The sequence below is a fragment of the Agelaius phoeniceus genome, assembly GCF_051311805.1.
Source record: "Agelaius phoeniceus isolate bAgePho1 chromosome W unlocalized genomic scaffold, bAgePho1.hap1 SUPER_W_unloc_1, whole genome shotgun sequence".
Lineage (NCBI taxonomy): Eukaryota > Metazoa > Chordata > Aves > Passeriformes > Icteridae > Agelaius > Agelaius phoeniceus.
Genome location: NW_027509866.1, coordinates 4,776,375 through 4,804,161, shown reverse-complemented (window position 1 = coordinate 4,804,161; position 27,787 = coordinate 4,776,375). Strand labels below are relative to the sequence as shown.

Here is a 27,787-nt window from a genome sequence, read left to right as displayed (position 1 = left end):
CTGGACCCCATGGAATCAAAGCACCACTGGGACAGTACGGGGCCCCATGGAACCAAGGGGACCATGGTGATACTGCAGGACCTCATAAAAGCAAGGGAACACGGAACAGGTCTGGCTGGTCTGGCCTCCCATTGACTGCCTGACTGGTCCAAATGACCCTAGAATGTTGAGGGTCTCTTCTCATCTGCTATTGAAACACTGGGGCTCTGTGCTTTCCTTCACAATGGAAAAGAACTCTGCTTCTCCACCAGGTACCCAGAGCCAGACTTGGGATTTCACCTCCAAATTTCCTTGTATCCAGAGACTGTTCCCAGAGGAATATTGCCAGGACAAGTCTGTCTTGCATTGGTTTTAAAAGGGTTACCTCCCATCTGTCCCCAAAACACTGGGAAAGGCTCTGAGCTTTGCTTCCCATGGGAAAGAACTGTCCTGCTTCTCCAGGTGCCCATGGCCAAGATTGGACTTCCACCTCCAAAATTACCTACATCCAAACATAGGACCCAGACAAAATATGTCATTTCTGACAAGTCTGGATGGCCTTGGCCTACTGAGGCTCTCACCTGCCTTCCAAGCACTGGAGCTCTGTGCTTTCCTTTCTATGAAAAAGAACTGCCCTTCTTGGCCAGGTGCCCATGGCCAGAATTGGGATTTTACCTCCAACACTGCCTGTTGTGACAGAATGGAGGAGATTGTGGTTCAAAGGATTTCATGTGTGGGGGAGGAAGGCCCAGCCCTGCGTTGCCCTGGAACCCCAGCCCTGCCCTGCCCTGGAACCCCAATCCCCCCAGAGCCTCTATCCCAGCCCAGCAGTGGCTGCCAGGCCCTGGCACAGCACAGGCAATGCTCCACAGCCACCTCTGCAGCCCCCAGCCCAGCTCCTGAGGGACCAAATGAGCCCAAGCCCCACCTGGGGGAAGGGCCCAGGGAGACCAAGGGGTATTGAAGGCTGACCACAAGGCAAGCACACATCTTGACCCTACCTCCTCTTGGAATTTCCATTGGAACAGTGCTGGAATCCAGGAGTTGGTAGCTGTGTGTGTGATTCCCTGTATCTTTCCTATTCCCACTTGTTGTAAAATTTTGAGCAACTTAAAATTGAACAGGCCTAGAATTTGTGAAGTTGAATGGCACAAATTAATGCTTTGAGAAGTGTTTTGTTGATTGAATGTTGTAATAAACCTTTTGCCAAAGTTTCTCTGATTTTCTAAAGTTTCCAGTAAAGGCTGTTTGGTTGTTTTCAACTCCTGAGAATCCCTTGTTGGTATTTCTCCAGTACATACAACTCAGAGTACACAATTGCAATTATTTTAAATGTCTCCTTGAGAGAATTGTTTGGGGAATGGGGGTCAGGGCTTGTCTGTGCTGCTTGGCCCAGCCCAGGCAGGGCTTTCCCAGCCACATTCCACACTCCATTGCCCAGCTGGAGCCCCTGGTGCCTCTGAGTTGTGCTGCCCCAGCCCCAGGGACGCTCTCCTTGTCTGCCCATTCCCCCATGGTCTCTGGGCAGGGATGGCCTCACTGGGGGCTGCTGACATCCTCAGCAACTTGGAGGCTGCTGCTGAATTTTCCTGCTCCAGAGGCTTGTTCAGCCTTCAGCTCTTCAGTGCAGGAATTCAGTGTCCCAGGGCTCATTAACATTCGGAACACCTGAACAAGCCAAGCCTCTGGGAATCATTTGATTTAAGTTTCCAAATCTTCTGTGGTTAATTTGACAGATTTCAGTAGTGTATTCAAAGTGAATGTATTTTATTTACAACAACAGTAAGCAAAGATTTTTTTAGGTGCTGTTTAGGGATTTTTTTTCCTGTTAATACATTGAAATGTGCAATCTCCAATTGACACTGAATCCAAGTAACTCCTCAAGCAGTTAAATAGATATGAAAATCGATCAGACTCTGTCCCTACCCCCAGCCCACCATTTCCCCCATCCAAGCCCTGGCACTCAGAGCAGCCTTGTGCAAATCTGAGCTCCCTCCAGCCCCGGCTGCACCTGCAGCTTTCAGCTCCTTGGCTCCAACTCCCACCTGCTTTCCTTGGAGAAGGAGCTGCCCGAGACACAGAGGGATGTTCATTTATTGTCAACCAACAAAGCCAAGGGAAGGCACAGCTCCATCAAATGCAAAAGTCATTCCTCTGCTGGATATTAAATCCACTTTGCACAGCAGACAGTCTCAGAGCAATGGAAAACACCTTCTGCGCCCAGCACAGATGCCAAGGTCCCCCCAAACCCTCCCTGCCCCGATTCTGCCCAGATTTGCTCTTTGCACACACGAGTCACAGGCTGAAGTCTGGAGCTCCCTTCATGCTCAGAGGGAGGAAAAGAGAGAAAGGGGATGAAGAGCTCTCCTGTTCAGAGCCAAGGTCCATGTGCAGCCCCTGCAGTGGGAACCACAACTCATCAGGTTTGTGTCCTTTGGGCTCAGGGCCTGGTGACACTCAGAGGCACAGAAAGGTTTCTTGCCAACAAACACAAGATGAACATTTGGACAGTGTAATAACCATCAAGCTCTTCCTTCAGCTCTCTGCGATGTCCCAGCCGCATCTGACATGTCCCCCATCCTCAAGGGATTTCTGTACTGGAACAGTTTTAGATAAAGACATAAGAAAAGGTAATTCTGTGATAGATATAAACACAATTAGGATGTTGACTAAGGTGATATTTATTGAATATCAGAAAGATTGGGAAACTCCCTGAAGTTCAAAGCAGGAATCCAGTCAGTTGAGAGGCACTTGAATGACCGGGGAGCATCTGGAGGAAGAAATCTGGAAGCAGTGGGAATGACAAAGATCCAGTGTGTCTAGTGAAGAGACATACACAGAGACGGCCATTTAAACAGCACAGGTAACACCGGTGAGGAAAAGGGAGATGATATAATACACAGATTATTGGAGACTCAAGCAGAGAGGAAGATCAGTATTTCTTCTCCTGCCATCAGTATACTTCCAGGAAATTGCTGTTCCTGGTGAGAAAATTTTGCCATGTCTAAAGAGTACTCAAATGACCCAGATAATGAAAATGTGCTTGCATATTATAAAATTTACAAGTATTAAAACCTGTGCCCCTTTCCAGGTAGAAATCAGTTGTGTGCCCATGGACAGGCAGTGCCACTTCTGCCCTGAGGTGCCCAGCTGGGATTGGATCTCTCCGAGAGCACCTGAGGGAGAGCAGAGCACCTTGCAAGCTGCAGGTCCCTGCCACACCTGCAGGACTCCTGTCCCATCAACATCTGCTCTGCTCCAGTCTGAAACAGGGCCCAGCATGGTGCTGGGATCATCAGAGAGCTGAGGTGTGTGCTGGAATTCAATGGCCTCCCCATCCCGCAGCAGCCCTGCATTTCCCTGCTGCAGCCTTGGTCTCCAGCCCAGCCATGGAGGCTCTTTGGGCTCTGGAGTGTTGCTGCAGCCCCCAAGGGCAGCTGAGCTCTGCCTTTGGCACAGTCAGGCCTGGCCAGCGCAGGCCATGCTCAGCAATTGCTTGTGTGTGCCTGGCCTTGCTGTCAGCCCCGGCAGCGGCTGCGTGGCCCCTTTGTGGCCCTGTGCAGGCCCAGCCCAGGCCAGGAGCATTGCGGCTGGGAACGGCCCCTGTGCCGTGGTGCCCACAGCAGCCTTGGGGCTCTGTGCCCCATGGCCTCCCTGCTGGGCAGCCTCTGCCAGCTCCTGCAGAGCCCGTGGCACCTGTGGGGCTGCTCAGACAGCCCTGCCCCGGGCTCTGCTGGCCTCTGGTCCAGCAGAGAGGCAGCCAGGGCTGGCCATGGCCGGGAACAGGCCCTGAGCCCCGCAGGAGGATGGAGCTGGGCCACAGCCAAACTCAGCCCAGGCCAAAGCTGGGCTCAGCAGCCAGGGCTGCCAACGCATGGGCACAGAGGCTGGTGCTGACAAATGTCCCAGGCCCCCTGCCTGCTCTGTCCATGCCACCAAGGGCACAGAGCAGCCTCCTCTCTGGGCCACTTGCCTCTTTGCAATGCCTTGCACAGGCACTGGCCCTGCCCCACAAGGCCTGGCCTGAGTCCTGCCCCTGCACGCTCAGCCAGGCTGAGATGGACACTGATGGTTTCTGGGCCAGGCTCTCGGAGCCCAGCCCAGCTCCCTGCAAGCTCTGCCAGCTGCCCTGAGCTCTGGGCAGCACCAAGGGCCTCTCTGAGCCCAGCCCAGCCCAGCCGGCTCTGGCCCCACAGCTCTGCTCAGGCCAGGCTGCTCTGGGCACTGGCCCCACGGCCTCAGCCCTTGCCAAGGGCACAGCAGCAGCTGCAGCTGCCACAGGACTCAGCCCTAGCCATGGAGGAAGGTGCTGGGCCAAGGCCAAAGGAGGCTCCCTGGCTGCCCTGCTCCCCTCGGCCTGAGGTGCTGAGAGCTCTGCAGCCCCTGCTGCCATCCCATCTGCCCCGGGCAGCACAAGAGCCCCGGCCTTGGGGCCCTCAAGAGTTGCTCCTGCTCCAGGCCCAGGGCCCATGCCAAAGCTGGGGCAGCAGCCACAAAGCTGTGCCCATTTCTGTTCATTGCTGCTCTCATGGGCATGGATCCTCAGCCACTTGGAGGTTGCTGATGAATTTCACTGCTCCAGAGGCCTCTTCTTTTTGGAGCTCTTTAGTTCAGGCACTAAGGTAAAAAGGCTCATAAACATTTGTTCAAAACACTTAAAAAAGAAAAGCCCATAGGAATAATCTAAATTTTCAATTCTACTGCGGTGAATTAGACACATTTCGGAAGTATATATAAAGTGATTCTGTTATACTGAAAAAATAGCAGAGAGAACTGAGTTGTCCTGTTTTCTTTTCCTGTCCATAGTTTGGTGTCACGAATTGATACTGACCAATTGATATTGGTCCAATTGATATTAAGACCCAGTACCTTCTAATGCAGTCTGAATAGATATGAACATCAAGACCCTTCATTGGTTGACAATTGATATTTTTTTCTCCCCACTCCCTCTACACCATTTCCCTCATCCAACCCGTGGGATTCAAAAGGATAAGGAACAGTGTGCCCAGCAGGAGTGATTCTTCCGCTGTGCACAGTAATGTTTGGGCAGCACAGTGTTAGGTCACAGAAACTGTCTGCCCAGAGAGGTAAGTGTGTCACTGTCCCTGGAAGTGTTTAAGGAAAGATTGGATGTGGCACTCAGTGCCATGGTCTGGGTGACAACGTGGTGTTGGGTGCCAGGTTGGACTTGATGCTCTCCAAGGTCTTTTCCAGCCTGGTTGATTCTCTGATGATTGTGACACTGCAGGGCCTGGGGAAGCAAGGGGCCATTGTGACACTAAGCCATGGGCCTGGTGCACTAAGAGGACCATGGTGACACTGTGTACAACATGGAAGCACAGAGCCAAGGGGCCACTGTGACACTGTGGGGCTGAATGGAAGCAAGGAGTCCATGGTGACAGTCTGGGTCCTGCTGGAACCAAGAGGCCACTGTGACACTGCAGGGCCTTGTGGAACCATGCAGAGCATTGTGACAGAGTAGGACCTGGTGTCATGATGGGGCCATAGTGACACTGCAGGGCCCCATGGAACCAAGGGGCCAGGGCTGCTCCTCAGGGACTCATGGAATGAAGGAAACATGTTTGACACCGTGGTGGCCCTTGGGACCAAGAGGCCATTGTGACACTGTGGAACCAAGGAGAGCATTGCTGCACTGCCAGACCTCATGGAACCAAGGATCCATTGTGACACTGCAGGGCCTGAGGGGACCAAGGATCCATTGTGACACTGTGGGGCCTTTGCGACCACGGTGGCATTGTGACACTGCAGGGCCCAAGGATCCAAGGGACTTTGTGACACTGGGAGGGCTCATGGAATCATAGAGACCATTGTGACACTCTGGGGCCTCATGAACCCATGGTGACTCTAATTTGGCTGGGAGTATTGATCTGCTGGAGGGTAGGAGGGCTCTGCACAGGGGCCTGCACAGGCTGGGTCCAGGGCCCAAATCCAACAAGGTGAGGTTGAACAAGTCCCAGTGCCAGGTCCTGCACTTTGGCCACAACAACCCCTGCAGCTCTACAGGCTGGGGACAGAGTGGCTGGAGAGCAGCCAGGCAGAAAGGGACCTGCAGGGACTGATGGACAGCAGGCTGGAAATGGGGCAGCAGTGTGCCCAGGTGGCCAAGAAGGACAATGGCTCCTGGCCTGGATCAGGAATGGTGTGGCCAGCAGGAGCAGGGCAGTGATTCTTCCCCTGTGCTCACACTGGTTGGGCAGCACCTCGAGTGCTGCATCCAGATCTGGGCCCACCAATTTAGGAAGGACATGGAGGGGCTGGAGTGTGTCCAGAGAAGGGCAACAAGGCTGGGGAGGGGTCTGGAGCACAAGTCCCGTGAGGAGAGGCTGAGGGAGCTGGGGTTGTTTATCCTGGAGAAGTGGAGGTTCAGGGGACACAAGGCAGTGTCAGGGCACAGGTTGGACTTGATGATCTCCAAGGTCTTTTCCAATCTTGCTGATTCTGGGATTCTCTGAAACCACGCTTGGAGCCGGTGCAAGATGAGCCCTGGGCCTCCTCCTCAGCAGCTCCAGCAGCCCAGGTCCCTCAGCTTCTCCTGCCAGCCCCAAAGCCCATCCTGTCAGTCCTGCAGAGCCTCTGCAGCTCCTCCTCATTGCCCACAACAGGGAGCCCCAGAGCCAGACACAGCAGCCCAGATGTGCCCTCCTGGCCTGGGGTGCCTCTGGAAAGGGAGCAGCACCAGGCACTGCAGGAGCCTGCAGACAATTCCTGCAGCACTTGTAGGATGATCCTGCTGCCCAAGGGACGTTCCCATGGGGCCAAGTCAGGAACTGCAATGGGGAGTCGGGCCAGAAAGGAAAGGACAAACAGGGATGGGCTGTTGCAGGGGAGGGAACACAGGAGGGCAATTGGAAGAAATTTGTTCAAGAGAAGAGTAAAGAAAGCAAAGGTGAAGCCAAGGAAATGCTCAGGGCAGTTTGGGGGTGGCTGCCAGGCAGCCCTGGCTCTGAGCAACAGCGTCTGCAGTGGCACAGGAAACTCCCAGCTGATGGGAACAAACTTTCTGGCTGAGTGCAGAGGCCAGGACAAAGCTGAGGGATTTCCCTGGTGTCCCCCAGGCCTTGCTGGCCCCAGGGGCTGATGGCATTTGTGCTCCCTCAGGTTCATGTCCCCACAGCAACAGCATGGGGGTGCTGGCCCTGCTGTGTGCAATGCAAACAGGGGCTGCTGAGGCAGTGCTGCCGTGTCTGTGCCTGCAAGGATGGGGCACCTGTGTGAGCTGGGGAGAGGCCAGGGCTGCAGAGGGGGGATGTTGTTGGCAGCTGCATGAGGACGCTCTGGGACGCTGCCCTGGGCTGTGCAGTGCACTGAGCATGGATCAGCCCCTGCTCTGCTGCTCCTTCCCGTCTGGCCCAGGGCCCTTGCAGAGCCCCGGCCATGCTGTTTGCCCCCAGCCTGCCCACGGCCAGCCTGGGGCTGCTGACGGGGGTTTCTGTGCTGAGCATTGGCCTGGCCGTGTTCTTGAGAGAGCCTGGGCAAGGAGCCCGGAGCCCCCAGGGCCTGGCCTGAGGCGTCAGCGCTGCCCCAGCAGTGCCCATGGCCTGTCCCTGCTGCAGCCCTGGCACTGCCACCCCCAGGGCTGTGCCCGGCCCCGAGAGCACTCAGGCCCTGCAGCAACACCAGGGCCACCAGGGCAGCGGGGCAGGGCCACGGCAGCAGCACTGGCAACACCAAGTGCTGCTGCTGCTGCTGCTGCTGGGCACAGCTGCTGGGCCAGCACTGATCTGCCCCAGCTCTGCACACAGACATTGCTGCTGCAGCTCCAGAGAAGGCAACAAAAGGGCATCTCTGCAGAAAACTCTGCAGGGAGATCCTTTAGTTCCTTTAAAGCCACCAAGAGCGTAGCCCCGCATTGACACAATCTGTGGCCACAGGGAACGTGGAGAGAATCAAAAAGAGAAATGTCACAAGGAATGACATTTCTTTTTGCACTATATTGTAAAAGTATTACAAATTAAAAAGAATCAAAAGAACAAGAAGTATCAAAGATGATTTTTATTACCAGTGATTTGCAGAAATTGGCCAGCAGTTTAATGTTTCTGAAACCATCCATTCATCAGTCTCCACACTGCAGCCTTGAGCTCCTGGTTCCTCAGGCTGTAGATGAGGGGGTTCAGGGCTGGAGGCACCACCGAGTACAGAACTGACAGGGCCAGATCGAGGGATGGGGAGGACATGGAGGGAGGCTTCAGGTAGGCAAACACTGCAGTGCTGATGAACAGACAGACCACAGCCAGGTGAGGGAGGCAGGTGGAAAAGGCTTTGTGCCGTCCCTGCTCAGAGGGAATCCTCAGCACGGCTCTGAAGATCTGCACATAGGAGAAAACAATGAACAAAAAACAAACAAAATCTAAACACACACAAGCAGCAATGAGCCCGAATTCCCTGAGGTAAGACTGGGAGCAGGAGAGCTTGAGGATCTGTGGGATTTCACAGAAGAACTGGCCCAGGGCATTGCCATGGCACAGGGGCAGGGAAAATGTATTGGCTGTGAGCAGTAGAGCAGTGAGAAAGGCACTGGCCCAGGCAGCTGCTGCCATGTGGGCACAAGCTCTGCTGCCCAGGAGGGTCCCGTAGTGCAGGGGTTTGCAGATGGACACGTAGCGGTCGTAGCACATGATGGTCAGCAGATAAAACTCTGTTGCTGTGCAGAAATCAAATAAAAATACTTGGGCAGCACATGCAGTGTAGGAGATGTTGCTGGTGTCCCAGAGGGAATTGTGCATGGCTTTGGGGACAGTGGTGCAGATGGAGCCCAGGTCAGCGAGGGCCAGGTTGAGCAGGAAGAAGAACATGGGCGTGTGCAGGTGGTGGCCGCAGGCTACGGCGCTGATGATGAGGCCGTTGCCCAGGAGGGCAGCCAGGGAGATGCCCAGCAAGAGGCAGAAGTGCAGGAGCTGCAGCTGCCGCGTGTCTGCCAATGCCAGCAGCAGGAAGTGCCTGATGGAGCTGCTGTTGGACATTTGTTCTGTCTTGGCAAGGGGACCTGTAGAAAAATTAATCATGGAATAGTTGGGTTTGGAGAGGACTTGAAATATCCCAGCACAGCCTGGGGGCACTTTCCCCCCACTGCCTGCCCAGGGCTCTGCTGCCTGGAGCTGTCCCTGCCAGCAGCTGCTTCCCTGTGCCCAGGGCTGGGCCCTGCCAGTGCTGCCAGAGCCCAGCCCAGCCCTGGGGGCTCAGCTCTGCCCTGCAGAGCCCTCCCAGCTCAGGCACTGCCCAGTGGCTCTGCAGGCTCTGATGGCAACATGAGAACAACCCTGAGGATGCTGGAAAAGCGACACTGATGCTGCATGTGAGGGGCCCTGTTCTGATTTCTTTCACTACCTTGTTTAATCAGATCAAAGAGAAACTTTTTTTTTTTTATTTTTCACAGGCTGAACTGAGAGATGAAGATCTATGTGCAATTTCCAACCCAGAGCAGTTGATTAAAAAAGCAGGATATCCACTTTTATACATCCCCTGCCTTGCTGTGCTTCCTGTATCATCTAAATTCTGCAGTTAAATGACATGCTGAGAGCAGTCCTGAACAATGCAGCATCCTCCCCACACAAGGAGAACACTCCCAAGCCTCACCAGCTGTCTCCTGCCACCCAGATCTTGTCCCCCAGTGCTGGGAGCAGCTGCCAGGGCTGGCTGAGAGCTGTCCCTGGCAGGCAGCAGAGTCCCTGCCCCAGCACAGCGCCCTGGGCTGCAGGACCCTGCTCTGCAGGACAGCCCTGGGCACCCCTGGCTGCTCTGCACAAGAGACAAGCAGAGAATGTACTCACAGGCTCTGCAGGCATTGGCATGTTCCAGCTGCAGGAGACGGCTCCAGGAGCTGCAGCTGCACTGTCCTGCAGCCAGAGGTTCCTGTGCCAAGGGCTGGCAGTGATTGTGCCCCAGGCACTTCTCAGCCCCTTCCCAGCCCTGACTGATTGAAGCTCTCTGTGCCTCTGGGCTGTGCCCGGGCTGGCTGCAGGCAGTGCCCCAGCCCTGCTGGGCTGGCAGAAGAGCTGCTCATCCAGAGAAATGTGCTTTTGAAGCTCTTCTTGGTGAGCAGGAGCTGCCTCTGTGCCAGGAGCCCAGCCCAGCTCAGCAGCACAGACACAGCACAAGGACTTTAATCAGCCTCTGGGGCTTTGTGCTCAGGCCCTGAACATCAGTCCCTGAGAGGGAGCTGAAGAAACCTCTGCAGAACTCCAAGGCAGAATCCAACTCCAAAGTTTCTTGGACTTTTAATGGGTCCCAGAGAGGGACAGGACTGAGCAAGTGTCCCCAGGCCCCAGGCAGAGCAGAGAACTGCAGGCAGTGATGACAGGTGGGGACAAAGAGAAGCCAAGTCTTGGTGCCCTGGGGCACAGCAGGGTCTGTGCCAGCAAGGGCTGGGAGGAGACACCTTGTCCTGAGGCCCTGGGGCCTCCTGGCACAGCCCCAGCCCGGCTGGGCACTGTCAGCCCCTTGTGCTGCCCTCAGCATCCCCCCCTAGCCCACATCCCAGTGGCCTCAAGGATCTGCTGCAAGGAGTCCCTGGGGAGCCTTGCTCAGCAATGGCCCTGGGGGCTCCTTCATGCTCCCTGCAGGGACTGCAGCTTTTTCAAAGGACTTTGGCTTTGGCTTTTGCCTTGGAGTCTCTGAGAGCTTTGTGCAATCATGGCCTCCAATTATCTGCTGTAATTAGTCCCTGGAGAGGCTTTGTCAGTAACAACACTTAGTGGGGCTCATTAATGCTTCAAGGTACTTCAGTTATTTTAAGGTACTTGGTGTTTCCCTTTTGATACAGACTCTGTGAGAGATTTGTGCAATCATGGCCCCAATTATCTGCTTTAATGAGTCCCTGGAGAGCTTTGTACTGACACTCAGTGGGGCTCATTAATGCCTTGAGATACTCAAGGTTTTTAAGGTATTTTATGGATTTAAGAATACTTTTAGATACTTTTAAGGATTTTCCTTCCTACACTGAGTCTTTGAGAGGTTTTTGTGCCATCCTGGCCTCCAATTCTCTCCTCCAAGAGTCCATGAGGAGCCTGTGTTGGGTATCTTCCCCCTTTCTTTTTTACAGCAAAGATGGAACTGAAAGAATTTTGTAAGACTTTCTTAAAGCATCCAAATAAACATGGGACAATTAACAATACAACAACAACCACTAAGAGAATTACGAGTCTTCTTTTAGCTTGACATCATCAAACCCTTTAGTCCCTTGGATTGGAAGAGTTTATTGACCCAGTCTTTGTTTTCCACTTGAAGCTTCTTGAACCCTTTCTTCAGTACCTGAATGCTCTTGTGGATTGACTCGCTGTGGCTGGAGAGGTTCATGCAGCACATGCCCTCAGAGTCTACACAGCCATGCCCATGTGCCCAGAGGAAAAACTCTATCGCTGTTCTGCAAGGTGGCGTGTCTGATGGTCTCTGTGTCTGAGAGCAGCCACTCAATGTGAGGGAGGCAGCATTGGTTTGCTTACTCAACAGGCACCCAGGATGGTGTGATTGTCCTAAAGCTTTAGCTGCAGCCACCCAAGGTAGTAACATGGAGGCTGCTATTCTTTTGTTTTGACTCCAATAGATGACATTATTTTTGCAATCAGATTCAAAGTAGTGTGTAGATCTTTTTGCTCTGTTTCTCTGGCCAGTAATCATTTTTGTTTTGGGTGCCAGAAAGGTAAGCGTCCCCAAGCTACAAGGGTCCGCCTTTGATGTGTGAAGGGACACCTTCACGGGCCATGCTCTATCCTTGCAAATAAGAAACACACCCTGCAGCAAGTTGAGTGGGTAGCTACTGGACCAAGAAATCATGGGAGAAGTGTAATTACACCATTGGCTCTGGTTTTTGTAAGTGGGATGGTATGGGGAGATGTCTCTCCTGATAGTTTCTTTTTTCTTGTAATTTTGTGTCTTTCACCCTCTTCCCATCTCAGACAGTAATAAAACCTTACACAAAAGTTCATTTTTACAGAGCTGAGAATTTCTACCCCCTGAGTTCGAGTGGTGCATGCAGGAGCTTCTGGGTCCAGTAGTCCCAAGCACCGACAGGGTTGCACTTCTATTTGCCATCAGGATTGTCACCTGGCATACTGCAAATGGCACCCTCAGGTATTGGCCAGACATCTGTAGGCCACCCCAGTAGGCAGGTGGAGAAGGGGTCGTCAGGGCTAGTGACAGACAGGCACAGGGTGTCTTGTTTCATGGCTTTGCTAGAGTTATCCATACACTGCGCTTTGTGTTTTTGAGGGCTGCCCATCCACTTGTGAGGAGCATGGTTGCAAACAGGCTGAGGAATGTGAGTAGAAGCTTCCTATGTGTCATCTTCAAAAGAATTGTCTAGTCCAGGTGCTAGAGTCACTGTCTGGTGGGTTTTGTCTTGGGGTGGACTTGGGGGTTCCTTTGCAGAATCCACACTCAGTAGCTACAGGTAGGGCTTGATGTTCTTATCTGGGATACACCAAGGTCCTTTATCACAAATGGTCTCATTGTGGCAATTTGGCCTTCAGGTCCTTTGATGTTAATAAGTTCTGCACTTCGGATACTGTCACTGTCACCTCCAATCTCGGACAATATTCCTGCAGTAGCTGTAAACGCCCAGTTAGGAGCCCACTTGGAACGTGAGATACCTGTCACATCTGCTCCCATGTCCACAAGCCCTGTCAAAACAATCTTTTCACTGTTAAGTTCCAGAGTGCAGGTGATTTTTGGTCAATCCTGATTTATCACATCCCTAGTGAAGTATCATCAGCATCCTGCCTGGGCAATTGTTAGTCCTTGGGGTATAAAACAAGGTGGGTTGGGAGACAGGGCCAGCACTGTAATTTCTCATTGTGAGGACATTGATAGTATGGATGGCAATACAAAAAATCCTTCAGTGCTTGATTGGTAGTTTACTAAAATTAATAGTTCACAGGGCTGATCTTCGGGCCCCAGCTGTCCTGTCAATATTTCATGGGCAAAATAATCAATTAAACCAACAGATTCCAGACTCAGCAACTTCAATTTTGCCCCTGGTGGTAAGGTGGTTGGCAAATGGGAGATGAGGTGCTGGAGTTTAGGGCTACATTATCTGTAATGGGTGTACAATTCAGCAATTGTAGGCATCATTGGCTTGAACATTTGTGTCATAGCCCGAGGCCACCTTGCACTCCAATGGCAGTTTTTGACTGCTTGGTGTAGTTACCTTTTGAGAAATTCCACCTAATTTAATGTTGATTATCCATTAGGGACCGGATAGGCTCCTCCTCCTTGGGGACAATCTTCTCTAAAATGTCCTTGTTGACCACACTGGAAACATATTTTTGGGCCCTGTAGATGTTGCTGGGGCCCCTTAAAGGGGAATTGCATGGCCCCTAGGGCTTCTCTAGTGCCTGTTTAAGGTGATCAATAAATTTCATGTAGGGATCTCCAGGTTCTTGTCTTATGTTTACATAGTCCAAACTGGGGGTGCTACCATCCAATACCTGGATTAAAGCTTTCAAAGCCATCTCTTTGATATCATCCAATGCTCTTCTGGGGATACCTGCTGCTTGATCATCTGGCAGGCTGTGTTGTCCTTCTCCAGCTAGGTGGTTGATTGTCAGTTCTGCCCTTGCCTCATTATTAGCATAGTCTGCTATTAATTCATTTAGTAAACACTTCCATTCCCCTTCCCACAGGGTGTATTCTGTAGGTGACAACAACATGGTCATGATATATTTTAAATCATAGGGGGTTAAGACGTGCTGTAAACATGGCCCTCATTAGGCCATTAAAACAAGGTAAGTCCTTCCTGTGGTCTTTAGCAGCCCTACACAGTTCCTTGATTTCCCCATAAACCAATGGCTGATACCTGGGATTCTGACCCCTTCTTTCATAACATATGGGGGCAATGAGGAGTTTCGAGGTTATTTGCCAGTCTCCTTCCTTAATTGAAGGCATGGTCAAGGGTGGAGAGGATGATTGACAGTGGGGGCGTGACCTGTAGTTGTGGGGGTGGAGTCTGGAGGTTCGTTCAGGGTGGAAGAGAAGGTTGTGGTAGCAGGAAGTGGAGGAGCCAAGATGGAGGGAGGATGGTTGGGATCCATAGCCACATTCGGGCTCCTTCTGTCTTGAGTCTCCAGGGCATGATCCTCCAAGACAGCGTGGCCATTGCCATCTTGGACCATCCTGGAAGGTCTGAGAAAGGCAGGTTTGAGGGAAGGTCCCGAGTTAGGAGTGACCAACGGATTGAGTTTTCAACCCACTGCTTGCTGGTGAAGGGTCTCAAGGGTGGTGTGGAAGATGGGGAGCATGCAGGATGCAATGGGGTCCCTTTTGATCGAAAGGTTGTACAATTTAACTCCCAATGAGTCCCAAAATTCAGTGGTATGGATTTCGTCAGCAGAGGTGTCTGGAAAATTTTTAATGATCCACTTCATGATTCATTTTAATTCATTCTTTCAAAATATTATGTTATGATCAGTGAGAATTAAAGCATCCATATATGCTCCTTTCTACTTTGGACATCTGGCTGCCCATTTTTCTCTTTCTCTGCCTTATGGGGAAGAGCCACCAGAACACCCCAAATCAGTTATGGGACATGGGTGCATATTGTAAAAACACAGTGGCAAAATGGGCAATAAATGTCTTGCATTTCCCCAAACCCACCTGCAATCCTATGCAGGTGAAACTGTCGTTGTCCCTGCTGATCCTGGGCAAGGTCCCTTGAAGCAACGATGAATCCACTGGGCCTGGCACAATCCAAAATCCCGGGGAGCGCTGGCCTATCCATCAGCCAACCCCAGCTGACGTGACTGACACAGGGAGCCCTGAGTGTCATGGTCCCTGTTCGGGCGCCAAAGGTCACAATGAGGGTGGCTGTGACAAACCTCTCTGGTTCCCTGACTTCAGGACGAGGGTGATGAAAATGAAAAGGTGCGGGTTTGATGGAGGTGCCCAAAAAGAACTTTAATAATAGGGTGAAAAACAATAAACATGGAGAAGTCGAGCACAGTATGAGGGGCAGGATCCAAAGACCTGAGAAAAAGGGGAAGCAACAACATAGACACTTGGGGCTAGAAAACTAGAACAATAACCATATAGAAGAAACAAGTAACCAATAGGGGAGTAGAACTTGGACAACTTAGCATAACAACACTAAAGGCTTATTGGAGAACTTTCAAGCTCACCCTAAGTTAAACAAATGATTCCTAGGACTTGAAACTCATGCCTTCCAGGGTAAAATCTGGCTGACTCTGAGTTACAGCTGGGCTAACTCCCACACCGCTGCTTTGCTCTGGCCCCTTGGGACCATGTGGCCCAGCAGAGCCACAATGATGTCCTTGGTTCCACGAGGCCCCACAGTGTCACAATGGTCCCTTGGATCCATGGTGCTCTGCAGTGCCACAATGGCCCCTTCATTTCACAAGGCTCCCAAGTGTCACCTTGGTCTGCATAGGAAGGAAACCATGGAACCTCCATGTTTCAGGAGCTGATGAACAGCAGCGACCAGAGGCCAAGGCAAGCCTGATCTGTCTGTTCTGGCAGGTTTGCTTGGAGCAGTCCTTGGATATTTGAAATTATGAATGTGGAGTCCTAATTTAAAACATTTGTGCCTGGAGAAGAGGGATGGGGTTTTTTTTCATAAAAAGAAAAGCACAGAGCCCTTTCCAGTGTTTAGAAAACAGGTGAGTTCTGGCACTCAGGAGTCAAAGACCAGCCAGACCTGTCTGTCCTGGCAGCTTTTGTCTGGCAGCAATCCTTGGATACATAGAAATTTGGAGGTGAAATCCTAATTTTAGCCATGGATGCCTGGAAAAAATGGAAAGTTCTTTTCCATAAAAAGAAGAGCCCAGAGCCCCACTGTTTCAGGAGTAGATTGGAGTGGCCTTCCACATTCCAAGGTCAGCCAGACCTGTCAGGTGACCCCTGGGAGGCCAAGGCAGCCACACCTGTTTCATGTTCCCTTGGTTCCACAGGGCCCTGCAGTGCCACAATGGTTCTCTTGCTTCCATGGTGCCCTCAGGTGTCATAATGGCCCCTTGATTACACGTCCTTAAGGATCTTTATGGTCTCCATGGTTCCACAAGGCCCCACAGTGTCCTAATGGTCTATTGGTTCCATGAAGCCTGGCTGTGTCCAATGGCCCCTTGGGTCCATTAGGGCTACGTAGGGCAACAATGATTCCTTTGGTTCCACAAGTTCCCAGAGTGTCACAATGATCCCTTCCTTCCACGGGGCCCTGCAGGGTCACAATGATTCCCTTGGTTCCACAAGTTCCTACAGTGTCACAGGTTCCACAAGGGCCTGCAGTGTCACCATGGCCCATTGGTTCCACAATGCTCCACAGTGTCACAATGGTCTCCATAGGAAGGAAACAAGTGAGCTCCAGTGGTGCAGGGGCAGATGAGAGGCAGACACCAGAGGCCAAGGCCAGCCAGACTTGACTGTATGGGCAGATTTTGTCTGGGAGTAACCCTTGGATATAGGGAATTTTAGATGCAGAATCCCAATTTTGGCCATGGGTGCCTAGACAAGAAAGACAGTTCTTTTCCATGGGAATGAAAGCATGGAGCCCCAGTGCTTCACGGTCAGATGGGAAGTGGCCCTTGACATGTCAAATTCAGTGGGACCTGTCAGACAGCCCCCAGGTGGCCAAACCAGGCAGACCTGTTTCATGTTCCATTGACTTCATGGGTCCCCACACTGTCACAATGGTCTCCTTGATTCCATGAGCTCTGGCAATGTCACAATGGCTTCTTGGTTTCATGAGCCCCAACAGAGTCACAAGGGTCCATTGGCCCCACGCAGCCCCGCTGTGAAACAATGGCTCCTTGTTTCTATTTTAAATCAATCCCAATCAAACCACAGTTTGATCATTGATCCTTGCTTCCATAGGGGCCATGATTTGCACAATGATCTCCTTGATTCCATGATTCCTGGATTCCACAGTCTCACCACCATTTCCTTGGATCTCCATTGTCACAACTGAGCCATGGCTCCATGAGGTTCCGTAGTGTCACCGTGGTCGCTGTCAGAGGCTGGATGAGATCCATGTCCCGAGACACCTTGGGATGCTCGGAATGCCCGTGTGGGGCCAGGGCCAGGTCAGGCCTTGGTTTGTGGTGGGACAGAGCCCCGCCCCCAGCCCTGGCCTGGCAGAGCTGCCAATCGCACAGCAGGGGCGGGGCTAACCCAGCTCTGATTGGCCCAGCTGTCAATCAATCAATCACACACCAGCAGCTGGTGCTACCCTGGCTCCGATTGGACAAGCAACTGGCAGTCCCACCCCAGGGGTGGGGCCATGAAGGCCCAGGGGGTTAAAAGCCGGAGCACGAGGATCCGCCCTTCTCCTGGGGTTCCTCTGTTGGTGATGTTGGAACCCCAGCAGTTGGTACCCATCTGTGTGTCTTTCTATGGATCTTCTGTCTTTCTGTTGTTCTCTATTTCTTCTCCTTTGAATCCTACTTCCCTGGAACATTTTTGCGTTCATTTAACTTCACATGTTAAGGGTTAAAGGATTTTACGTTAAATGTGTGGGAATCCAAGGCACAGGGAATATTTCTCTGTCTGCTCTGAGGAGTCCTGACCCCCAGAGAAACACTGCCTTTAACCATCACCCATGGAGAGCACTTCCAGGACTTTGAGACAGATTAGAATTTACCCAAGTGTAAAATAGATTGGAGGGTAGTATAGCATGTCACTTGGGTGAGAAATTTAGGTTTTGGGATTTTTAGTATGGTGTAGATAGGAAGCAAGATGGAGGAATTGGGGTGTAGTCCCTGTCTTCTTCTTCTTCTTCCTCTACTCCATTTTCTGCAGTGTTGGTGGCAGAGGGTGATTTGTCAAGGAAAGCACAGTGAAAAGGTTATCTGGACAGTTAAGGGATGAGCTACTGGTAGATAAGTAGAAATAATGTATGTTTTAAGAGTTAAATGGATGAGACAACTTTAAGGACCTTGAAACTGTACATTTCAGAGCAATTTTGCGGTGCTTTTTCAGTGCACTGAGCCTGGTGTGGACAGCAATGCAAACCTTTAGATAGAATAAGAATAAACAAGAAGCTGAAGACTGAAGAAGTCCCATGCAGCTCCTTTTACGTGGCACAGAACTGCTACAGGAGGGTTTCCTCCATCCAGGGAGCCCCCACAAAGGCCCATCATGAAACAAACATCAATAACTGGTGCTCTGACAATGTTTGTTATAAGTTGGCTTTTTTCCAAAAGTTGTTTACTGAAGGGTGTTGTCTTAATTGGCCAATCATGGGAAATGTGTTGATTAAATGACCAGTGAGGTCCACCTGTAGCAAACCAAGATATAAAAGAAGAGGATTGAAACAACAGGTGACTTTTAGCCCTTAGCCTTCTGATCTGAGTCTGTGTCATCTCTGATTCAGTGGTGACATCTGGGAATCTGTGGGGGCTATTGGGGATCCTTTCTGCACCTTGTGACCCAACAGGAGCTTCTCTAATAAACGTTGCCTGAAGCTCCCACTGTGCCCATGACAGGAACCCCTGTGAGTGTCTGGGCCATCCCGGCTCTTTGGCAGCCTGGGGACTCCTGGGATGTCACCGTGGAGCCCCCGTGAGTGCCTGTGACAGATGGGTGCCTTTGCAGCCCAAGGTGCCCTGGGATGTCACCATGGAATGGCTGTGACTGCCTCTGACCACAGGGCTCTTTACCATCCCCAGAAAGCCCTGGGAGGTCTCCATGGAGCCCCTGTCTCTGCCTGTGACATTCCAGCTCTGGAACAGCCTGGAGACTCTTGGAAAGATCCCCATTGAACCCCTCTGAGGGCCTGTGACAAATCTGATCCTTAGCAGGCAACCATCACCAGGACCCTGTGTCTGTGGTCCGTTTCCATGGCAACCATCACCAGCCCCCTGTTGCTATGCTCAGTACCTTGGCAGCTCCATGGAGAACCCATGCCAGGGGTGGTTGCCATGGACACCAGCTCAGGCCTGCAGCCAGAGCCCGTTGCCATGGCAACCATTGGCAGCCCCATCCCCAGGCTCAGGGGATCCCAGAAGCACAGAATTGGCTGAGCTGGGAGGGACCCATCAGGATCCTCCAGTCCAACTGCTGGCCCTGCACAGGACACCCCAACAATGCCAGCCTGGGCCTGGCAGCGCTGGCCAAACGCTGCTGCAGCTCAGAGAGCCCTGGAGCTGGGACCCTGCCCTGGGGAGCCTGGCCAGGGCCTCAGCAGCCTATGGGCAAAAACCTTTTCCTGACATCCGACCTGAGCCTGCCCCGACTCAGCTGCAGCCACTCCCTCCTCTCCTGTCCCTGGGCACCAGAGGGAAGAGGTTCCCACAGCCCCAGCCAGGGACCCGCTCCCAAGGCTGCTGCCATGGCCACCAGGGCTGCCACCAGCTGGGATGCTCGCTTTCCACGGGCCGGGCTTCAGGAATGGGATATCCCCAATTTCCTGCTGCTGCTAAAACCGCGCTGCCCTCGCTGCCCTCCCGCCTCCCATGGAAAGCACAAAAGGCAAAGATCCTGGGCTGGGATAAGAACAATTTATTGGGAACAGCAACGAGATAAGGAACAAACAGTAACAGAAACAATATTGGTAACAGAAGGGATAAATAAAACTGTTTACAGGGAAAATACAACTCACTGGGTCTTCCTGGCCACAATTTCCCCTGTCTGGAAAGGACACTCTTTTCCTCAGGGAGAGAGAGAGAGAGAGAGTCCCTTCCCTGCCCCTGGCAATGACCTGAGGGGGGAGTGAATGTAATGAAAGGGCCATGGCCAGACCCTCATGTTCTTCCATTCCCACATCATGTCACGGGCAGGAAAAGGGAGAGGTGTCTTCCCAGCATGGATCATGGGCAACACGGATCCCCAGGACTCTTCCCAATGCGGGTCCTCCCATGGGGGATGAAGCTGGATTGGTGCATGAAGCTGTTCCTGCAGCTGGGGCATTTGCAGGCCTTTCCTTACTGGTGGCTCCATTGGTGTCTGGTCAAGTGAGAGCTCTGGGTGAAGCTCTTCCCACACTCTGGACACTTGTAGGGCCTCTCCCCAGTATGGATGCGCCGGTGGGTGATGAGGGTGGAGTTGTGCTTGAAGCCCTTTCCGCAGTCTGGGCAGAGGAAGGGCCTCTCATCTGTGTGAATCCGCTGGTGTTGGAGGAGCTGCAAGCTGGTGGGAAACTTCTTCTGACATATGGGACACTCGTAGGGCCTCTCCCCAGTGTGGATGAGGTGGGATTTCTGCTTGAAGCCCTTCCAACAGTCAGGGCAGTGGAAGGGCCTCTCCTCTGAGTGAATTCGCTGATGGCAGAGGAGATGGGAGCTGGTGTGAAGCCTCTTCTGAAACTGGGGACACTCGTAGGGCCTCTCTGCAGTGTGGATGCGTTGGTGGATGATGAGGGCAGAGCTGCAGCTGAAGCCCTTCCCACACTCCCCACACTCGTAGGGCCATTCCCCAGTGTGGATCATCTGGTGGCTGATCAGGGTGCTGCTCTGCCTGAAGCTCTTCCCACACTCCAAGCACTTGTGGGGCTTCTCCCCATTGTGAAGCTGCTAATGGACCACCAGCTCTGAGCTCTGGCTGAAGCTCTGCCCACCTTCCTGGCTCAGGGTGGGTCTTTCCTCCTCAGAACACCCTGGGCTGGGTTTGCAGCCCCTCCTCCTGTGTAATCTCTGGGGCTTTTCCTCCACGTTGGAATTCTGCACCATGGAGCCACTAAAAATGGCCTCTTCCATGATGTTCTGCTGTGGGGATTTGTCCTCCCTGGTCTCCATCCTCAGCTCCTTCCCTGGGGGAGGAAGGCCAAGGAGAGGATGGGATTTGCCTCCGTGCCAGAGGGAAGGGGAAGGAGATCCCCCCAGTGCATCCCCGGCAGGACGGGGTTGGCAGCAGGGTTGTCCTGCAGCCAGGGGCTGTGCTGGGCTGGGAGATGGAGCAGGAGAGAGGGGGAAAGGGGCATTGACTTCCTCCTCACCTGCCTGGCTGTCCCAGGGCATTGTGTCAGTTTGAAAAGACAGGTGTCTGCTAAGGAAGGCAGGAGACTCCCTTGAAATGGAAAATGTTAATCCCTTCACTTGGAATTATAATTTCCAAAACAAGGGGCTGTCAAGCAAAGTCTATGGGAATAGGAATAACAGTTCTTCAGAAGGAAAATTAAAAATACAAATGCAGTAGTACTAAAAACTACTTACGGAGTAAGAATACGACCTGACACCCTGTGGGTCAGAGTGTTGGTAGCACTCCTGTTAAATGGTGGCTGCAGTGCTCCTGCAGGGACAGGTGTGGTTCTGTTGGAGCAGTGATCCTTAGAAGATTGGAGTTTTCCTCGGAAGGTCCAGTTGTGGCGTCGATTGGCCTGGTCTTCTTCTGGGATCCAGTGGAGCTGAAAGCTGCTCTTCTGGGAATCTTGTGGGAGAAGGCTGACTCTGTTGTTCACATTCTCAGATTATATCCCGGTAGGAATGCTTGGCTCCTCCCTCTGGGCAGAGTTTCTCACAATGGGATGATGGAATTTTTATCAGTGACACTCAATGGCCCATTAACAGAAGATATCTCCCTGGAGGGAGGATTCCTTGCAGAAGAGATAAAGTAAACTGCTCAATTAACAGATGATAATTGCCCCAGCTTTAACAGAGGGTAATTGAATACACACCCAGCTAAACCTGAGACACTGTTCCAGCCTTGGAAAGTAGGATTTGGTACCAGGATTCTTTAGGGAATGCAACCCTGATTGAAGGCAGAGATAGAATCTCCAGAGCCTGCAGCCAGAAATGGACAGTTGTGTGATACTCATTTCAACATCTTCTCTTTTGGAATTATTGACTAATGATTATTTGCTTTGCCTACCTAATATTTTTGTAATTTTTTGCAAATTTGCATTATCTAAATTGCACTGTTCCTTAAGTTAAGTTGGTATCTGTGTCTTTGGTGCGGGCCCTGCCCACTGGCGAAACAGGGCCCAATCCTGCCTAAGTGTTACCTGGGGAGACAAAACCCTGACTGCAACTGTGCCCCCTTCCTCCTTGATCCCCACACTTCATGCACTGATCATGATGTCCTATGGTCTGGGCTATCCCTGGGGTCAGCTGGGATCTCCTGTCCTGGCTGTGTCCCCTCCCAAGCTCCCCCACACCCTCAGCCCCTCCCCAGCGTGGCTGAATGAGGGGCAGGACAGGCCTTGGCTCAGTGCGAGCTCAGCAAGAACAAAACCATCTCTGCGTGCTCAGCCCTGTGCTCAGCCCCCGGGCCCGGCATTTCCTCCACTGCCACCCCGGAGCCCCCTTTCCCACCCCTCTGCCCCACGGCCGCCGCAGCACCGGCTGACAATAGAAGCAATTCTGGGGCAATTCCAAGTTTCCTTGGTTTCTGCACAGCTCCAGCTCAGCTGCTGGCAGGTTACAATTAAAGAAAAGTGCAAATTTGGCCCAATACAGATATTATTAAAAGGAAGTAGAAGCTCTGTGTAGCTGTCACAAAGGTGACAGGGATGAAGAGAAAAATGATTCTCACATTTGGAAAAAACCCAAGACTGGGAATTCAGTAGTTATTTGGGAATTCAGCTACTTGAGCTGGGCTTCTTGTGGGACTTTTAGCAGCCTTGTCTTCCTCACCATGTGGTGAATGAACCTTGTCAGTCTTGCTGGTATTATTTGCTCCATTTCCTCCAGTGATTTTAACAAACTTTTCAAGTAGGGACAACAAAGTATTTTATTTACACTCCAGTCCCACAACAGCCATTTTCCTCATCAGTTCTCCCATAGGTCGCTCAGATGAAGCTGCATCCAAGTTTCCAAGAGTTCCTCCAGAGAGACCCACAACCTCCTCAGAGGAAGGAACCATGCTGTTGTCAAAGGCAACTGGGGTCAAAGAACAGTGCCCTGAACTCACTGTGCCAAACTAATTTTGCAATCTGGTTAAGAAAATATTAGAGAGATGCCATTTGCCCTGGAGCAGGGCAAGTGTGACATTGTCCCCTGTGTGTGTGTGGCCTTCCCAGGGTGGGGGTTTTACACCTGAGCCAGTTTGGGTAAGGGGGGTGGTGTTCACCCCCTGAGCAGGGATTCCCCCACTGTTTCAGGCTGCAATGTAAGATGGAACCAAATGCATGTTTTCAATCCCCATCTTCATCACCTGCTATAAACAGGTGGGGCAGTGTTCTTGATCTCTTCCATGACTCAGCCCTGATAACGCCCTCCAGGGGAGAGATCTTCTGGCAATGGGCCATTGAGTGTCACTGCAGGACTGATAAAATTCCATCCTCCCATTGTGGGATGCTCCGCCCAGGGGGAGGATCCAAGCATTCCTACCTGCATATAAGCTGAGCCTTGCAACACCAGGAGCAGCTTGCCTACTGGATTCCCAGAGGACAAGAGCTCCAGAACCACCACTGGACCTTCAGAGGAAGACTAGACGCTTCTACAGGATCACTGCTTGGACAGAATCACGTTCATCACTCCCACAGGACTGCAGCCACCATTTAATGGGACTGCTGCCACCACCCTGACCAGCAACAGAGTGTCAGGTTATATCCTGACTCTGTCAGTTTAAGGCAGTGTTTCTGCATCATTGCCTTGATCTTCATTTTCTTATTAAATTCTAATTCTGGTTTAGACCCTCCCCAGGTTTGCCTTCAAAAGAGTACAAAATTCAGTGTACTTATCCCTTGTTTTCTTCTCAAAACAGGATTTTCCATCCCTTAAACTTGGCCAGATGGAGGAGGAGGCTGTGAGGAAGAAGAAGGTTCCCCAGGAGCCCCAGGCAGGTGAGGAGGAAGTCAGTGCCCCTTTCCCCCTCTTTCCTGCTTCATCTCCCAGCCCAGCACAGCCCCCGGCTGCAGGACAACCCTGCTGCCAACCCCATCCTGCTGGGGATGCACTGGGGGGATCTCCTTCCCCTTCCCTGTGGCACGGAGGCAAATCCCATCCTCTCCTTGTCCTTCCTCCCCCAGGGAAGAAGCTGAGGATGGAGACCAGGGAGGGCAAATCCCTGTGGCAGAACCTCATGGAAGAGGCCATTTTGAGTGACTCCAGGGCACAGGAATCCAGTGGGGAGGAAAATCCCCAGAGATTCCACAAGAGGAGGGGCTCCAAACCCAGCCATTATGCTCTGAGGAGGAAAGACGCACCCTGAGCCAGGAAGGTGGACAGAGCTTCAGCCAGAGCTCAGAGCTGGTGGTCCATGGGCAGCTTCACAATGGGGAGAAGCCCCACAAGTGCTTGGAGTGTGGGAAGAGCTTCAGGCAGAGCAGCACCCTGATCAGCCACCAGATGATCCACACCGGGGAATGGCCCTACGAGTGTGGGGAGTGTGGGAAGGGCTTCAGCTACAGATCCACCCTTTTGACCCACCAGTGCATCCACACTGGGGAGAGGCCCTACGAGTGTCCCCAGTGTCAGAAGAGGTTTCACACCAGCCCTGATCTCGCCAGGCACCGGCAGATTCACACCGAAGAAAGGCCCTTCCACTGCCCTGATTGCGGGAAGGGCTTCAAGCGCAAGTCCCACCTCATCAGGCACCAGCTCATCCACACTGGGGAGAGACCCTACGAGTGCCGCACATGTGGGAAGAGGTTTCGGACCAGCTCAAATCTCCTCCTGCATGAGCGGATTCACACGGATGAGAGGCCCTTCTACTGCCCTGACTGCGGGAAGAGCTTCAAGCACAATTCCACCCTCATCAGGCACCAGCGCATCCACACTGGGGAGAGGCCCTACGAGTGTCCCCAGTGTGGGACGAGCTTCACCAGAAGCTCTCATTTGACAAGACACCAACGGAGTCACCAGTAAATGAAGCCCTGCAAGTGCCTCGATTGCAGGAACAGCTTCATGCACCACTCCAGCTTCATCCCCCATGGGAGAAGCCAGATTGGAAAGAGCCCTGGTGATCCATGTTCCCTGTGATCCATGCTGGGAAGACACCTGCACCTTTTCCTGCCCTTTGCCAATGACCTGATGTGGCATTGAAAAACATGAGGGTCTGGCCATGGCCCTGTCATTACATTCAGTCCCACCTCAGATCATTGCCAGGGACAGGAAAGGGACTCTCTCTCTCTCCCTGAGGAGAAGGGTGTCCTTTCCAGGCAAGAAATATTGTAGCCAGGCAGACCCTGTGAGTTGTGTTGTAGTTTTCCCTGTAAACAGTTTTATTTATCCCTTCTGTTATCAATATTGTTTCTGTTCCTGTTTGTTCCTTATCCCGTTGCTGTTCCCATTAAATTGTTCTTATCCCAGCCTGGGATCTTTGCCTTTTGTACTTTCCATGGGAGGCGGGAGGGCAGCGAGGGCAGCGCGGTTTTAGCGGGAGCAGGAAATTGGGGAATCCCATTGCTGAAGCCCGGCCCGTGGAAACCGAGCATCCCAGCTGGTGCCAGCCCTGGTGTCCATGGCAGCAGCCTTGGGAGCGGGTCCCTGGCTGGGGCTGTGGGAACCTCTTCCCTCTGGTGCCCAGGGACAGGAGTGGAGGGAGCGGCTGCAGCTGAGTCGGGGCAGGCTCAGGTTGGATGTCAGAAAAAGTTTTTGGCCAGAGGCTGCTGGGGCCCTGGCCAGGCTCCCCAGGGCAGGGTCCCAGCTCCAGGGCTCTCTGAGCTGCAGCAGCGTTTGGCCAGTGCTACCAGGCCCAGGCTGGCATTGTTGGGGTGTCCTGTGCAGGGCCAGCAGTTGGACTGGAGGATCCTGATGGGTCCCTCCCAGCTCAGCCAATTCTGTGCTTCTGGGATCCCATCAGCCTGGGGATGGGGCTGCCAATGGTTGCCATGGCAACGGGCTCTGGCTGCAGGCCTGAGCTGGTGTCCATGGCAACCACCCCTGGCATGGGGTCTCCATGGAGCTGCCAAGGGACTGAGCATAGCAACAGGGGGCTGGTGATGGTTGCCATGGAAACTGACCATAGCAACAGGGGGCTGGGGATGGTTGCCATGGAAACTGACCATAGCAACAGGGGGCTGGGGTGGTTGCCTGCTAAGGATCAGATTTGTCACAGGCCCTCAGAGGGGTTCCATGGGGACTTTCCAAGAGTCTCCAGGCTGTTCCAGAGCTGGAATGTCACACCCATAGACAGGGGCACCATGGAGACCTCCCAGAGCTTTCTGGGGATGGTAAAGAGCCCTGTGGTCAGAGGCAGTCACAGCCATCCCATGGTGACATCCCAGGAGTCCCCAGGCTGCCAAAGAGCCGGGATGTCCCAGACACTCACAGGGGCTCCTGTCATGACCACAGTGGGAGCTTCAGGCAACATTTATTAGAGAAGCTCCTGTTGGGTCACGAGGTGCAGAAACGATCCCCAATACTCCCCATAGATCCCCAAATGTCACTGTTGAATCAGTGTTCCGTGCTTTCTTTCCAATGGAAAACAACCATCCTTATCCTCCAGGTGTCCATGTCTGAAATTGGGATTCCACCTCCAAAATTCTGTATATCCAAGGGTTGCTCCCAGGCACAATCTGCCAGTACCGTCAAGCCTGGGTGGCCTGGACCTCTGGTGGCTGCCCCTGCAACACTGGGGCTGGGTTCTTCCCTTCCCATGGAGATCACTGGGACACTGTGGGGACCTCATGGTACCAAGGGGATCATGGTGGCACCACTGGAGCCCATGGAACCAAGGGGCCATGGTGACCCAGCGGGGCTTCATGGAACCCAGAGACCATTATGGCTCTGTGGGGCCTGATGGAACCATGGAGACCATTGGGACCCTTCAGGGCCTGGTGTCACCAAGGGGGCATTATGGCACCTCAGGGCCTCAGGGAAGCAAGGGACCATTGGGACACTGTGGGGCCCCATGGAACTGAGGGAACATGGAACAGACCTGGCTGGTTCGGCTTCCCAGGGTTCCCCTGACAGGTCTGGCTGATGTTGCAATGTCAAGGGCCGCCTCTCATCAGCTCCTGGAAAACTGGGGCTCCGTGCTTTTCTTGCTATGGGAAAGAACCGCCCCCCTTTTCAGATGCCCATTGCCAAAATTGAAACTCTCCCTAAAGCAATTCCTATATGCAAGGATATCACTCAGAACAAAATCCTGCTTGCTCTGGCTGGCCTTGGCCTCTGGTGGCCATTTCTCATCTGCCCCTGAAACACTGGGGCTCTGTTCCTTCCTTCCTATGGAAAAGAACCGGCTTTCAGGTCCAGGGACCATGGCCAAAATTAGAATTTGGCCTCTCAATTCTGTTTATCCAAGGACTGATCTCAGACAAAAGTAGCCAGGACAGACAGGTCAGGTGGGCCCTGTCCTCTGGTGATTTTCTTAGACTCTGAGCTGAATGTTTTCATTTGAAAACACCTTGGAGAGGGCCCAGAGATCTCCCAGGGAGGTATTTTGAAACCTCGGGCACATGAGCACTACATATGGACAAAGGAGCTCTGTGCTCTGTGCAGTTGTGGTGGTTTTGCATCACGAAAGTGATGTTCTAAGAGAAGCTGCTAGCAGTTTCCTCCATGTCTGACAAAAAAACAATCAGTAATTATCTTTGAGAATTGACAATCTGTTAAACTATGAAGGAAACTGTACACACCTCTGTGAAGACACATGTTAAAGATGAGAAAGCCTGGGAGGGTCTCTTTCCCTTCTGGCTGGCACAGAGGTAACAAGGCTGACCCGGCCCCGTCTCAGCCAGGCCGGGCCGGGCGGCTCCTGCCATGGGGCCGGGCCCCTTCCCAGGGACCCCGCCAGGCCCCATCGGCTGCTGGGCAGGGCAGGGGAGGCCGCGGGGCTGAGGCCGGGCCGGGCCATGGCTGCAGTTGGGAACATCTGGGCCCTGCTGAGCCCTGCCCCGCCGCCAGCCCGGGCCCAGCCAGGATCCGCCGGGCCCCAGGAGCAGCCCCGGGCCGGGCCGGCTCGGCCAAGATTCTGCCACCCTTGGGCTTCAGCCGCAAGCCCCGGGCAGGGGCAGGAGAAGCCA

The 27,787-nt window shown here is 52.8% G+C and overlaps 1 protein-coding gene across 1 annotated transcript in view; it reads left to right on the top strand.

Annotated features, from left to right (window-relative positions):
• Window positions 1-24,371: 24,371 nt before the first annotated feature.
• LOC143692457 (uncharacterized) overlaps window positions 24,372-27,787 on the top strand; it is a gene marked incomplete at its 5' end in the record, with an annotated part of 208,278 nt that continues 204,862 nt past the window's right edge. Inside the window, 1 exon segment of the mRNA XM_077172690.1 lies at window positions 24,372-24,708. Within this exon segment, the coding sequence (XP_077028805.1) occupies window positions 24,372-24,708 (337 nt within the window).